Source organism: Melanerpes formicivorus, unplaced genomic scaffold, assembly GCF_026170545.1.
Source record: "Melanerpes formicivorus ecotype bairdi unplaced genomic scaffold, bMelFor1.0.p_v2 SCAF_38, whole genome shotgun sequence".
NCBI lineage: Eukaryota > Metazoa > Chordata > Aves > Piciformes > Picidae > Melanerpes > Melanerpes formicivorus.
In genome coordinates, this window is record NW_027142390.1 from 1,585,824 (window position 1) to 1,599,820 (window position 13,997).

Genomic DNA, 13,997 nt, shown 5'->3' on the forward strand with positions numbered 1-13,997 from the left:
TCAGAGCCGGGGGGGGGTTGTTCTCTTCTCCCTAGTATCAAGTGATAGGATGAGAGGAAACAGCCTCAGGTTTCCCCAGGGGAGGTTTAAGTTGGACATTAGAAGAAACTTCTTGGCTGAAAGGATCCTCAAAGCCTGGAGCTAAGCTGCCCAGGGAGGTGGTTGAACCTCTATCCCTGGAGGTGTTTCCCAGAGGCAGAGCTGTGGTGCTGAGGGCCATGGGTTAGCCCCAGCCTTGGTTGGGTTGGACTGGAGGAGCTTAAAGGCCTTTTCCAGCCGAAGCAATGGTGAGGGAGGTTCCTGGGGCTGGAGGGGGAAGGATTAAAAGCCCAGCCTCGGGGAGAGCTTGGGAAGTGCTGGGCAAAGCATCCTCCTTACCTGTGGGGTCCTGCCAGCTCAGCCTCCCGTGGTGCAAGGGGCAAGCAGGACAGCAAAGAGGAGCAGAGCCCTCCCTGGGAGGGGGGCAGACAAAGCACCAGCAGCCTCTGACTGTCAACTCTTTTGCATCATTTATTTAAATACCTATATTTATGCATTTACAAATCTTCATAGCTCTGCTTGTAGCCTTTTGGGTTTTGTTTCAATTTTATTGTATTTTATTTCTTTGCCTTTTTTTTTTTAAGTGGTTTTTTTTGTTTGTTTGTTGGTTGTTTTTTTGTAGACAGTACTGCAGAGAAGTCAGCTTCTGTAAAATGAGGTCCAGGTATAAAACTATGCAACAGACTGGAGGGAAAACCACCAAAGCCAATTTCCTTTCAGACTCTCTCCAGAAGCAGAAACCAACCAGAAAGAAAAAAAAGACCCAAAACCCACCCCAAAACCAAGAAGGTGGTGACCCCATGGGGGATGAGGGGAGGGGAGGGGAGGGGGTGGGATGGAGCAGCCTCAACCCCAGTGGCTCTCTCTCACAAGCATTACACACCAGTGCTCAGCCGCAGTCCTAAGGGGGTAGCTCGGGGCTGCCGCGGTGCAACGCCTGTTTGCTACCAGCTGTAGCAGGCACGTAGGTCTCCAGTGGAGAGAAAAACAACAACAGACACCCAAAAACATCAAAGGAAAAGGCTCCTTCACGCTGAGAGGGCAAAGCTTGGCCAGCCTCCTGCCAGGATCTCAGCTGCAGGCTGGGCCGGGGCAGCGCCGCCTCAGCCCGCGGCTCCGCTTCGCATCAGAAAAGTTCTTCCCTTTCAGAAATCTTTGAGCATTTGACAAGGAAAAAACCACCACCAAACCCACCAGCCCAAACCTGGTGGGGCTGAGCTCTTCTTCCACAGCCTCAGGCCTGCAGAGAAGTCACTTGGAAAAGGACACAACCAACCCAACCAAAGCAACGCCCCTCCTGCTTTCCTCGCTTGGAAGCTCCAAAGGACGAGGCCCGGCCGGCCGTCGGCGGCCCCCCCCCGGCAGGAAGAGGCAGGCAGGGGAGGGCAGCTGCAAGGTATTTACACAGCAAGGTACAAAAAGGTCCGAGGGGATGGCACCCAAACCATCCCCCACCCCCCCAGCCTGCAGCAGCCTGGCTCACACCTGGGGCTGGATGCCATTGGCAGTCACACGCTGGCTTCCCAGAGGGGCCAAGCTCCCTCCTGCAGGAGCCCAACCCCCCAGAGGTGCTGGGGGAGGGGGAGGGGGGGGTTGCATAAATCCATATTGCACAATTGTATAAAAACATAAATACTACCTACTCTAGCTTGGCTTGGCTTACCAAACAAATCACATCTCACAGCCTCCAATCTTCTTTTCAAGTGCAATTCAGGAGCTCTCTAAGTCCTTCCAAGGGAAAAAAAACCAAACCAAAAACCTAACCCCCCCCCAAAAACCCCAACCCAACCCAAACCAAACCCAGAAGGCTTCTCCTTTTTTTTTGCCTCTTTTTTTTGGGGGGGTGGGGTGGGGATAGTTTTGGCACAAAGTTGAGCCTCCCATGGGTCTTAGTGCCCCAGGCTGGGGCTGGTTGCAGTCGTTTCACACACAGGAGACACCCAGGGTATGTACAAGGTGAGCCCCAGGCGCAGGGGAGCAGCCTCGGAGGTGGCATCCATCTGAGCTCTGGGTTCCCATGGCTGGGGGCTGAGGACCCTCCTGGCTTAGGCTGGCTGCTGGGGGTTGACGCTGAGGGGCGGAGGGTGGCCCAGCAGCCCAATGCGCTGCTTCTGCTTCCGCTGCTCCGTCATCTGCAAGAGGTCACAAGGAGGCTGGTCAGGACAAGGCAGCTCCTGGGGGGCAGCTCCCCTGGGGAGCACCTCCTGTGCTTGGCCTTCCCACTCTGACACCCACTGCCTGCAGCCAGCGCTCCTCTGCCCGCCCTGGAGAGCGCTCAGACTGCCAGAGGCTGCTAGGGCCCCGCCTGGTGCTCTGGGGGTGACACCTCCAGGAGCTGGGGGGGGCAATCAAGGAGCTGGGACACACACACCCCTCCAGGAGCTGGGGAGGACACCCAGCAGCTGGCTGCTGCTCTGCAGGGAGGTGGCTGGGCAGAGGCAGGCAGCTGGCAGCAGCCTCTCCCCTGTCAGTGTCTGCCTGCAAGGGCTCCAGCCTGTGAGGCAGCCCCGCAGCCACGGGCTGGGGTGAGCTCCGGAGTCAGGCTGGGAATACCTCTGGTCTTTGCTGGAAGTGACTGCTCAGCAGCCAGCCAACTGTCCCTCCCCATGTGCCAAAAGACTCCAGGCAGGGAGGGGAGGTTAACCACCTCGCTGCCAGCCCTCTGCCGCTGCCTCCCAGCAGCCAGAGCCACACTGCTGCTGCCTGCTGCCACCACAGCCTGAGCCTGCAGCGGCCTTCTGTCATCGCTCACACTGACCACCTGCCCCAGCCCAGCTCCTCCAGCTGTACTTTCAAACCTTGGGAGGTTTCTGGCAGCTTCCAGGAGCTGACATGTCCCACCAGGAGCAGCTCCAGCGTGGGCAGGGTCTCCAGCAGCCAACAGCTGGATCCCTGCACCCTCCCCACAGCTGCCGCCAAGGAGCCGATGTGGGATGGCTGTGAGCAGCCTGCTGAGGAGGAGGCCAGGACAGCTCCTCAGCCCTGCACAGCAAGGCAAGGACAGCCAAGATGACCAGTGGTCTTCTGGGAGCAAAGAGTGTGACCAGCAGGTCAAAAGAGGTTCTCCTCCCCCTCTACTCTGCCCTACTAAGGCCACAGATGGAGGACTGGGGCCAGGTCTGGGCTCCCCAGTTCAAGAGGGACAGAGAACTGCTGGAGAGAGCCCAGGGGAGGCTGCAGAGCTGCTGAGGGGCCTGGAGCAGCTCTGGGAGCAGCAAAGGCTGAGAGCCCTGGGGCTGAGAGCCTGCAGCAGAGCAGCCCCAGAGGGCAGCTGAGCAATGCTCAGCAAGAGCTGAAGGAGCTGTGGGGGGCAAGAGGCTGGGGCCAGGCTCTGCTCAGGGGTGGCCAGCAAGGGACACTGGGCACAAACTGGAACCCAGGAGGATCCTTCTGAAGAGGAAGAGAAGCTTCTTTGGTGTGAGGTGAGGGTGCTGGAGGCCTGGAGCAGGCTGCCCAGAGAGGTTGTGGAGTCTCCTGGTGTGGAGAGCTCCCAACCCCCCCTGGACACTGTGCTGCTGGGCAGGGTGCTGTGGGAGCCCTGCTGGAGCAGGGGGCTTGGGCTGGGTGATCTCCAGAGCTCCCTTCCAGCCCCACCCTGCTGGGATGCTGTGAGCCCAACAGTACTCCTCAGGCAGCCAGGCTCCACTGGGATCCCACACACCTGCAGAGCAAGGTGCAAGCACAGTGTGCCAAGCAGCTGGGTTCACATCCAGCTTCTGCTGCTCCTTCCCTCAGCTGAGCAGAGCAGCACCCAGGCGTGCTGGCACTGCTCAGACACTGACCCTGGGCCTGGAGTTCACTGTGGGGAGTGAAACTGGCCAAAAGAGGCAGTTCTGGGCAACCTCCAGAAGGCTTCTCCATGTCCCACAGCACAGCTTTCACTCAGGCTCTGTGTAATTAGCCTCCTGCAACCACTGGGCAAAGGGCTGCAATTGCTCTGGAAACCATAATTGAAGTGGTCTGCAGGCTGTGCCTCTGCTCAGCTCCTGGCCCAGGGGAGGCCAGGCTGTACTGTACCTTTCCAGGATGTGACCACAGCCTCAGGAGGACAGGTCCCTGCTCCCAGGCCTCTCCAGCACACTTCTGGTTTCACAACCAGCTTGTAACTCTTCAAAGGCAAATGGGAGCAGGAGGAGAGGGCTCTGCCTGCCTGCCTGCCTAGTGGTCTTGGACACACACCAGCTCCTGCTCTGCTCCACCAGCTGGTGGGAGGCTTCTTAACTGTTTCTAAGAGAAGCCACAAGTTGGATGTGCAGAGAGGCAATGAGGACTTCACTTGGAAGCTTACAGTGATTAGTTTCAGGGAGCAAACCAAGAGCCTCCATTTCACACAGCCCAGAAACTGAGCCAGGAGCTGTGGAATGAAAAATGGAAAGATAAAAGGGCAAGGAAGAGGAGTTCCAAGAGGTACTTTGTGTGTGCTGGCAGCACAGAGGGCAGCCAGGCCCTGGGCTGCAGCCAGAGCAGGGAGAGCAGCAGCACAGGGAGGGGATTCTGCCCCTCAGCTCTGCTCAGACCCCACCTGCAGCACTGCCTCCAGCCCTGGGGCCCCCAGCACAAGAAGGACCTGGCCCAGAGGAGGCCACAAAGATGATCAGAGGGCTGGAGAACTTCCTCTGTGGGGACAGGCTGGGAGAGCTGGGGCTGTGTAGCCTGGAGAAGAGAAGTACCTGAAGGGGCTCCAGGAGAGGTGGGAAGGGACTGGGGACAAGGGCTGGGAGTGCCAGGGTGAGGAACAATGGCTTTGAGCTGAGAGAGGAGAGATGGAGACTGGAGAGGAGGATGAAACTGTTGAGAGTGAGGCTGGGGAGAGCCTGGCACAGGCTGCCCAGGGAGGCTGTGGCTGCCTCCTGCCTGGAGGTGTTCAGGGCCAGGCTGGATGAGGCCCTGAGCAGCCTGGGCTGGGGGGAGGGGTCCCTGCCCGTGGCAGGGGCTTGGGGCTGGATCATCTTTCAGGTCCCTTCCAACCCAGCCCACTCTGTGTGCAGGACAAGGGGTGGTGCAGCATGGTGGAGGTCATGCAGAAGATTTGCCTTTGAAATGAAGGAAGAATGAAGCAGCTGAGCGTGAGCAGAGAGAGGAATGCCAGCTGCAGTGCTGCTGCAGGACATGACTCACCCCACAGGCTGCCCAGTGCTTGGCAGAGGGCACAGGGCTGCAGGATGGAGCAGCTGCAATCTCCACCACACTTACCTGCAGAGTGCAGCTCTGGCACAACGCTTTGCAGCTGCAGCCAGCTGAGAGGCCAGAAGAGCTCTGCAGGACAGGGATGGCAGGGGAGCTGTCAGCTGCTGCAGGAATGCTGAGAGGAGGGAAAAAACCCCAAAGCAAGGGGACTGGAGTCCAGCTGAGTCAAGCTGGGCTGGCTGATAGTGGCAGAGCACTGCACAGGTGCACACTGCCCAGGTCCAAAGGCTGGGGCTCAGCTGGAGTGAACCCCAGGAGCAGGGCATGTGCCAGCTGCCTGAGCAGCAGCTCCTGAGGGAGCTCAGGCTGGCACAACAGGACCACCTCTGCAGTGACAGGACAGGACAGGATGGATTGAGGCTAGAGGAGGAGAGATTGACACTGGAGAGGAGGAGGAAATCCTTGAGAGTGAGGCTGGGGAGAGCCTGGCACAGGCTGCCCAGGGAGGCTGTGGCTGCCCCCTGCCTGGAGGTGTTCAGGGCCAGGCTGGATGAGGCCTTGAGCAGCCTGGGCTGGTGGGAGCTGTCCCTGCCCATGGCAGGGGGCTGGCACTGGATGAGCTCTAAGGTCCCTCCTAACCTCACCCATTCTATGAACCCCTGAGCAAGAAGCCACCTCCCCTGGAGCTGCCTCCCACTCCCTGCCAAGGGAGCTGCTGGATGATGGCATCCAAGACCCTGCTGCTGCAGGCAGTTAGAGGCTGGAATCTTTCCTGCACAGGATTCCAGTGGTCAGGACTTGAATGGCTGCTGGTGCAGCACTGGGTGAAAGCCTGCCCAGGCACACTGCAGCTCAGCTCCTAACAATTAGCCTCCAGAAACCTCACAAGCTTGGGAAGCAAATGAATGGGAGGCTTCCCCCTCTCATGACAAGAGACTAAACACAAACACCAAGTTCCCTGAGTGAGGTTTTTTCCCCTGGAGCCAGTTCCTGAGCAGGAGCAGGGGTACTCTGGGTGTGCCATGCCACTGGAGCATCCTGCAGACTTGAGCAGCAGCTCTCAGTAATGGTGCTTAGGGGAATTCCTAAAAGCTATCACAACATTAATGAAGCTGGTTTCCTCTTTTGCTTTTACAGTCAAACAGCTCTCTAAAAGCTAAATCCCTCATTCTTGTGCTCACAAAGAGCCAGGAGGGTTTTTAGTGCTTGGTCAGCCAAGAGCTGCAAGCTTCAGAAAGGAAATGTGCTCTGATCCAGAGCTGGCTGTGGCTGATGGAAAGCCTCCTGTGGACTGCAGACCACTTTGAGTCAGCCCCTTCAGCTCAGAGGCAGGACACAGAGTTCAGGATAATTGCTTCCAGGCACAACAGCAAACCCCCTGCCCAGCAGGCTTGAGAGCCCAGACAGAGGAGCAACTGCCTGCTCCAGAGCAGGGCCACAAGAAGGAGCTGAGGCCTGGCAGCTCTGCCCTGGGAGGAAGGGCTCAGAGCTGGGGGTGTGCAGCCTGCAGAAGAGAAGGCTCAGGGGGAGAACTCACCATGGAGCAGCACAAGGGAGGATGGAGACTCCCTGTTTTCCAAGGAGCCCCAAGGAAAAGACAAGGGGGGGTGGGGACAGGTGACTGCTGGGGACAGGTGACTGCTGGGGAGATGCCAGCTGGACTCCAGCAGAAAATCTTTCCCCAGGAGCACAGTCAGAGGCTGGAATCACCTCCCAGGGGAAGGGGTGGATTCCCCTGCACTGGGCAGCTTGAAGACTCAGCCTGCCAGGGTGCTGGGCCAGCTCATTTCAACTCCACCATCACCTGGAAGGGTTGGAGCAGATGATCCAGGGGTCCCTTGCAGCCTGGCATGCTGAGATCCTGTCCTCCCCCCTCAGACCAAGCAGAGCAAGGCCTCGTGGCCCAGCCCCGGAGAGCCAACGACAGCCAAGAGCAGCAAGGTTTCTGCTGCCAGGGCCACAGGTTAATCCCTTCCTGGTGCTCCACGGGGGCTCAGCTCCATGGAAGGCAGGGAGCTGGAATCTTGGGCAGCCTCAGGTCTCCCTGGAGATCAGTGGCTGAGAGGCAGGCAGCCAAGCCAGAGCAGAGCTGGGGAGCAGGGATCCGATCGGCGCTGGCGAGACCTGCGCCAAGCCATCGCATCCCAACAGATAACCACCCCAGCCTGCTGCCCCTTCCTGCCCTCTGATGCCATCAGCTGCCCAGGGACACCAGCATCTGCAAGTCAGCAATTAGTGTTATCCACTGCCCATATCTGCATGAGCTGCCCCAAGTGAACCAGCTGAGGTTAGGACTCCATAAAGATAAGCAGCCAGGCACCGCCGCCGCGAGCGGCTCCTGCCAGGGCAGGCAGCAGCGTTTGCCCTTCTGCCTCACAGAGTGGGTTGGGTTGGAAGGGACCTGAAAGATCATCCAGTTCCAACCCCCTGCCATGGGCAGGGACACCTTCCCCTACACCTCCATTCAACCTGGCCTTAAACACCTCCAGGGAGGAGGCAGCCACAGCCTCCCTGGGCAGCCTGTGCCAGGCTCTCCCCACCCTCACTGGAAAGAATCTCTTCCTCCCCACTCTCAGCCTCTCCTCTCCCAGCTCAAAGCCACTGTCCTCATCCTGGCACTCCCAGCCCTTGTCCAAAGTCCCTCCCCAGCTCTCCTGAAGCCTCTTCAGGTACTGCAAGGCTGCTCTGAGGTCTCCCTGGAGCCTGCTCTTCTCCAGGCTGAAGAACCTCAACTCTCTCAGCCTGTCCCCACAGGGAAAGCTCTCCAGCCCTCTGATCATGTCTGGCCTCCTCCAGGCCCTCTCCAACAGTTCCAGATGCTTCTTGTGCTGGGGACACCAGAGCTGGGGGCAGTGCTGCAGGGGGGTCTCACCAGAGCAGAGTCACTCCCAGTCAGGCTGTGACCCTTATGGACAACCTGGAGCTACAAGCCTTGCTTCCTCCCTGGCTTTCACTGAGCCATCACTGGGGCTGGGAGCAATCCCCACAACCCCACTGAGCTCCAGAGAAGCCAGAAGTTCACAGAAGCCCTCAGACTCTGCTGCTGCAGCCACAAACCGCTCCAGAGGTTCAGCAGCAAGAGAGGCTGCAAAGCAAAAGGCTTCTGTGGCTGTGTGCATGCTGCAGCCCGAGCTGAGGCAGCAGCCAAGGGCCATCTGCAGCAGCATGGAGCATGCTAACCACTCCAGCAGCTCTCCAGCTTCTCAGTGGGCTCTGAGGCAGCAGCACAACACTTGTGTCACCAGCACAGCCTCTCCCTGCTAAGGCCTGGGGCTGAAAGCCCAGGGCAGCACCACTGCCACACCCCCAGGCTCCAGCACCAGCTGAGGCTCAGCTTTGATCACTTCACTGCAGGCTGTCCTGGCTGGAGGTGGCCACCCTGGGCTACAGCAGTTTGCTCTGCACTGCCAGGCAGGTCAGCTGGGGCAGGGGCTCTGGAAGGCCATGTGGCTTGGGCACCTACACTCAGGGCCCTGGAGGAAAGCTCTTTGTGGGGCTTGCAGAGCCACGGAGCTGTGAAGCCTCACTTGGACAACAGCCTTGCAGGGCCTCTGGCCTGCCAGCTCTCCCTTACCTGATCTTTCAGCTCTGACAGCTGGCCAGAGAGGTTGGTCACAAGCTTCATGGTGGACTCCAGCTTCTCCTGCAGGTTCCTCAGCTCGTTCTGCTCCCCCTCCGAGTCGCTGCTGACCAGGGACATGGCTCTCATCCGGGGGAACCAGTCCAGGTTTCTCTCCTGAGGATCAGACACAGCTCCCAGTTAGCCAGAGGAAAAGCTGCACCCCAGCAGACAGAGCTTTGATGCTGTGCTGGGACATTCCCCAGACACAGCAGCTCTGCACTCATCGTCATTTGCATCTCCCTGGGAAGTCTGCAGGGTTGCCTGCTGCAGGCAATGAGCCACTTCAGACCTAACTGCAGCAGCAGCAGGCTGCTGGGTGGTGCCTCTGCCCTTCCAGCCACTCACTCTCCCCTGCCACTTCTCCAGGTGCACCTCAGGGTAACAGAGGAGCACTGGGCATCAAACCAGCCCAGATCTCACCTCTGGACAAGGGTTTCCCAGTGCTAGGAATCTGCTGCCATCTGAGAGCCTTAATGAGATGGAGCAGGTCCAGAGAGGGGCAACAGAGCTGGGGAAGGGTCTGGAGAGCAGGGCTGGGGAGGAGCAGCTGAGGGGGCTGGGGGTGTTTAGTCTGGAGAAGAGGCTGAGGGAGACCTCATTGCTCTCTGCAGCTCCCTGAGAAGAGCCTGGAGTGAGATGGACTCTTCTCCCAAGGAACAATGGCCTCAAGGTGTGCCAGGGGAGGGTTAGGTTGGAGATGAGGAACAATTTCTTTGCTGCAAGAGTGGTCAGGGACTGGCAGAGGCTGCCCAGGGAGGTGGTGGAGTCCCCATCCCTGGAGGGGTGCAAGAGCCCTGTGGCCATGGCAGCTGGGGCCATGGTTTGGTGGCCATGGTGGTGCTGGGCTGATGGCTGCACTTGGGTGACCTCAGAGAGCTTTCCCAAGCCAAACAATTCTCTGATGATTCTCTCAGTTGTATTCAGAGAAGGCTCTCTAGCTTGCTTTGTTGGACCAGCCCAGCTTGGCCTGACCCCCTCATGGCAGACACCACATCCTACCTGCCACTGCTCTGCAGCTCAGAACACTTCCTTTTGAATGGGAAAGACAAAGAAGAGACCCCCCAAAAATCATAGTCTGACTGCTTGAGGCCAAGCCATGGGACAGAGGAAGTGTGTGTGTTTGTTCAGGCATCAAATCCTCCTCTGTCTCATTTCTCAGCGAGCCAGGAACTCATGGACACGTGCAGGGGGCTGGGAATGTGCACACAGAGCCCAGGCAGGCACCTGGGATGTTCAGTGTAAAAGCAGGAGCAGAAGAGAAAGCCACAAGAGAGGAGGAGGGGTGCACACCACAGCCTGACACCTCACATTTCAACACCCAGGCTTGTTTCCTATCTAGTCTGCTGCTCCTCCCACGCTGGAGATACTCTCTGCAATGGAAGTTAACCCAGCCTGGAGATCAGGATGTGTGGGAAGGTCCCAAACCAAGCAGAGGGACAGGCAAGGAGATTGCCTTCATCCCAACCCCAAGAGCCAGCAGCATCCCTCAAGGACTTCATGCTGCTGGAAGGGTGCAAAGCTGGACATGAGCTGGCACTGAGTGCTGCCAGCCCAGCCCCAGCCCTGTCTTGGGCTGCTCCCCAGCAGTGTGGGCAGCAGGGGCAGGGAGGGGATTCTGCCCCTCTGCTGTGCTCTGCTCTGCTCAGACCTCCCCTGCTGTGCTGGGGCAGCTCTGGGCTCCACAGCACAGACAGGGACCTGGTGGAGCAGGGCCAGGGGAGGCCACAGCAATGCTGGCAGGGCTGCTGTGAGGCCAGGCTGGGAGAGTTGGAATTGTTCAGCCTGGAGAGGAGAAGGCTCCAGGGAGGCCTTCTGGTGACCTTTCAGTGCTTCAAGAGGACAATCAAAGCTGGGGAGAGACTTCTGAGGAGGGCCTGTGGTGACAGGACAAGGGGGATGCTTTGGACTTCAAAGGGGAAAGAGAAGAAAGTTTTGCCAGTGAGGGTGGTGAGAACCTGACTCAGGTTACCCAGGTCAGAGGGAGCTGCCCCATGCCCAGAGCCATCCCAGGTCAGGTTGCTGGGGGCTCTGAGCAACCTGCTCCAGTTGCAGATGTCCCTGCTGCAGGGCTGTACTGGATGAGCTTCAGAGGTCCCTCTCAAGCCAAACCATTCTCTGACTCTATGATTAACAGCAACCCAAGGCTCTTGCTGGGCTCTCTCCAACCTCTCATTGCTACCTCACTGCCAACTCCTCAGCTTGTCACCATTCCCTGCCTCAATCTCCAACTCCAACCTGTTCCCCACTGCTCTGCTCCCTCCTTCCCAGGAGCATCCATCCTGCTCCCCCTCTTCAGAGAGCTGCAGTCAGGCTGCTTTCCTGCAGCTCAGCTGTGATGCCAGGGCTCATCATCACCAATTAGCTGCTCCTGACCTGCCTGGGGTGCCCTGCAGCTGAGATTCCTGGGTGGAAGGTGGATCCTTCCTTCCCTGTGCAGCAGGATTCCCACAGCACAGACTGCCAGCAAGGCTTTGGGCTTTGGGTTTTGTTTCCCCCTCCTCCTGATCTCTGTTTACAGGGCAGATGGTTCCTGCTAATAAGAGAGAAGAAAAGCCTTACATACCCCAAGAAAAAAGGCTTGAGCAAGGCAAATGCCAAAATATTTGGGATGCTGGGAAGTGAGAGCCCCACAATTAAGGTTTAATAGCAGCAGTGGTCTGCTGCCTCCTTCTAGCTGCAGTGAAAGCCTTGTCAGGGATGAGACTCTCCCCACTGGTGCTCAGGTCCAGCACCTCCTCAGCAAAGTATTTCCCCTCCCCACCCAGGGAAAACAAACCAAGCCAACTGCTCTTCCCTTCATCAGCTTTCCAAGGCAAATTAAGAGTAAAATGCAATTCAGCTTCACAGCTTCACCTGGGCCCTCAGGGTCCATGTCCTGAGGTCTGCACAGATGCAAGAGCAGAGCCCTGAAGCTCCTGCCCATCCCTTCCTGGCTGCAGGAATAGTTATTTCCTTGCTTCTGGAGATGAGACCTCTCCAAGCCCATCCCCAAACACTCCCCACTCCCATCAGACCACCAAGGGAGCAGGACCTGGGAGCATCAACCTTCTCCCAAAGCACTCCCCAGCCCCATCAGCCTTGGGGAGGATGAAGACCTGGGAGCATCAACCTCTGCCTACCTGCAACACTTCACTAACCCCAAGCCTTATTCTGAGGTTACTCTGCAACACAAGCAAAGGCTAAGGCTGCTGCAGAGGCTGCTGCAGAGGCTGCAGCTCGATGGTGACAGGCAGGGAAGGGGGCTGGCAGCCTCAGATGGTGAGACCAGAGCAGCACAGCACTGACAGCTGCTGCAGTTCCCTGCTCACTGCTTCTCTGAAAGCCCCAGCTCCCCAAGTCACTGCAGTGTGGGAAATCTTGGCTCCTGCTTGGAAGAAACAACCCAGTGCCTCTCTAGTTCTCCTGGCCACAGGACTGAAAACAGCCAAGTGAGCTCCAGAAGCTGAGGAAGGAGAAGGCTCATGGAAAGCAGACTCAACTCAGGGCTCCCCAGGGCAGCCTCCTGGGCTGCGAGGAAGGACTCAGCCTGGAACTGGCAGGGCCCCTGCTGAGTCCTGATCCACCCATGGAAGAGCTGAGAGGGGCCCATGGACATCTTCTGCAGCTGAGGGAAAGACCTCCAGAGCACTTTGGCATAGAGCTGCACCTGCCCTGCATGCTCCCCCAGGTGTCAGGTGGTTTGTTGGCACAGCTCTACCCCAGAGTTCACCTGGAAGCATCCAGCTGCCTCTCTGCAGAGAGCAATTAGGTCTCCCCTCAGCCCCCCAGGTCCCTCAGCCCTTCCTCACAAGACTTGTGTTCAAGGTCCTTCACCAGCCTGGTTGCTCTTCTCTGGACAGCATCTCAATGTCCTTCCTGTAGTGAGGGGTCCAGCACTGGATCCAGCACTGGAGATGTGAAAGAGGACAAACACAGCACCCCCCTAGACCTGCAGGCCACACATTCCTCATACAAGCCAGGATGCCAGTGCCCTTCTTGACCACCTGAGCACACTGCTGGCTCAGCTTCAGCAGGTCATCAATCAACACCCTCAGGTCCTTCTCCACCAAGCAGCTCTCCCAAGCCTGGCAGAGTGTCTGTCCTCATCCCATCGCTGACACCCCATATCCCGATGCCACCATCTGCTGTGGTCCCTTCCTGGTGAGTTTTCAGCTCCCTCTCCCCATCAGTGCCACAGCCTGGGCAGCATGGGGTGGGAGCAGGCTCTGGGCTGCTGGGGCAGCTCTGCTCTAGGCACAGCTGGCAAGAAAAGTCCCCTCCTTGGCAAGCCAACATCACCAAACCCTCAGAGCCGGGGGTGATGCTGACCTGTCCGCTGCTGGAAGCGTGAGGAAGGGGAAGTGGTACTGGTGTGGGGCAGATGCAATTCATTCTGAGAAGCACCCAGCTCCTCCCTGCTTCTGCTGAAGCCTTGCTTCTAAGAAAGCTTTGCTGAGGCAACCTCAGTGGGAGCTGTGCCAGGAGATGCAGCAGCTCTGCTCTGCTCCTGGGGCTGCTAGCGGCAGGGACCAAGCTCGCCCTCGCCTCTGCTGCTGCCCCGAGGGAGCCACAGAGCCTCTGCTCCACTTGGCATTCACCCCTGGGCCCACTACTTATGGAGGGCTGAAGGGTTCAGTCAGGCCTCAGCAAAAGAAATCCCTCCAGCCTGCCATGGGAAGGTGACCAGCACCCATCCTTTAGCAGGGAAAAGCTTGTGCCCACTTCTGGGCTGCCCAGTTCCAGAGAGACAGAGAACTGCTGGAGAGAGTCCAGGGGAGGCTGCAGAGATGCTGAGAGGCCTGGAGCAGCCCTGGGAGCAGCAAAGGCTGAGAGCCCTGGGGCTGAGAGCCCTGGGGCTGAGAGCCCTGGGGCTGAGAGCCCTGGGGCTGAGAGCCCTGGGGCTGAGAGCCCTGGGGCTGAGAGCCCTGGGGCTGAGAGCCCTGGGGCTGAGAGCCCTGGGGCTGAGAGCCCTGGGGCTGAGAGCCTGCAGCAGAGCAGCCCCAGAGGGGAGCTGAGCAATGCTCAGCAAGAGCTGAAGGAGCTGTGGGGGGCAAGAGGCTGGGGCCAGGCTCTGCTCAGTGGTGCCCAGGGACAGCACAAGGGGCAGGGGGCACAGACTGGCACCCAGGAGGTTGGATCTGAGCAGGAGGAGAAAGTTGTTTGTTGTGAGGGTGCTGGAGGCCTGGAGCAGGCTGCCCAGAGAGGTTGTGGAGTCTCCTGGTGTGGAGAG

The 13,997-nt window shown here is 58.6% G+C and overlaps 1 protein-coding gene across 14 annotated transcripts in view; it reads right to left on the reverse strand.

Annotated features, from left to right (window-relative positions):
- Positions 1–453: 453 nt before the first annotated feature.
- Positions 454–13,997, reverse strand: part of ITPR1 (inositol 1,4,5-trisphosphate receptor type 1) — a 204,123-nt gene continuing 190,579 nt past the window's right edge. For all 14 annotated transcript variants that reach the window (XM_068157768.1, XM_068157769.1, XM_068157763.1 and 11 more), the window contains 2 exons: positions 8,741–8,902; positions 454–2,171 (listed from right to left, as the gene is read on the reverse strand). In XM_068157768.1, the coding sequence (XP_068013869.1) occupies positions 2,085–2,171; positions 8,741–8,902 (249 nt within the window). In that variant the 3' untranslated portion in view covers positions 454–2,084. The remainder of the gene's footprint in view (positions 2,172–8,740; positions 8,903–13,997) is intronic.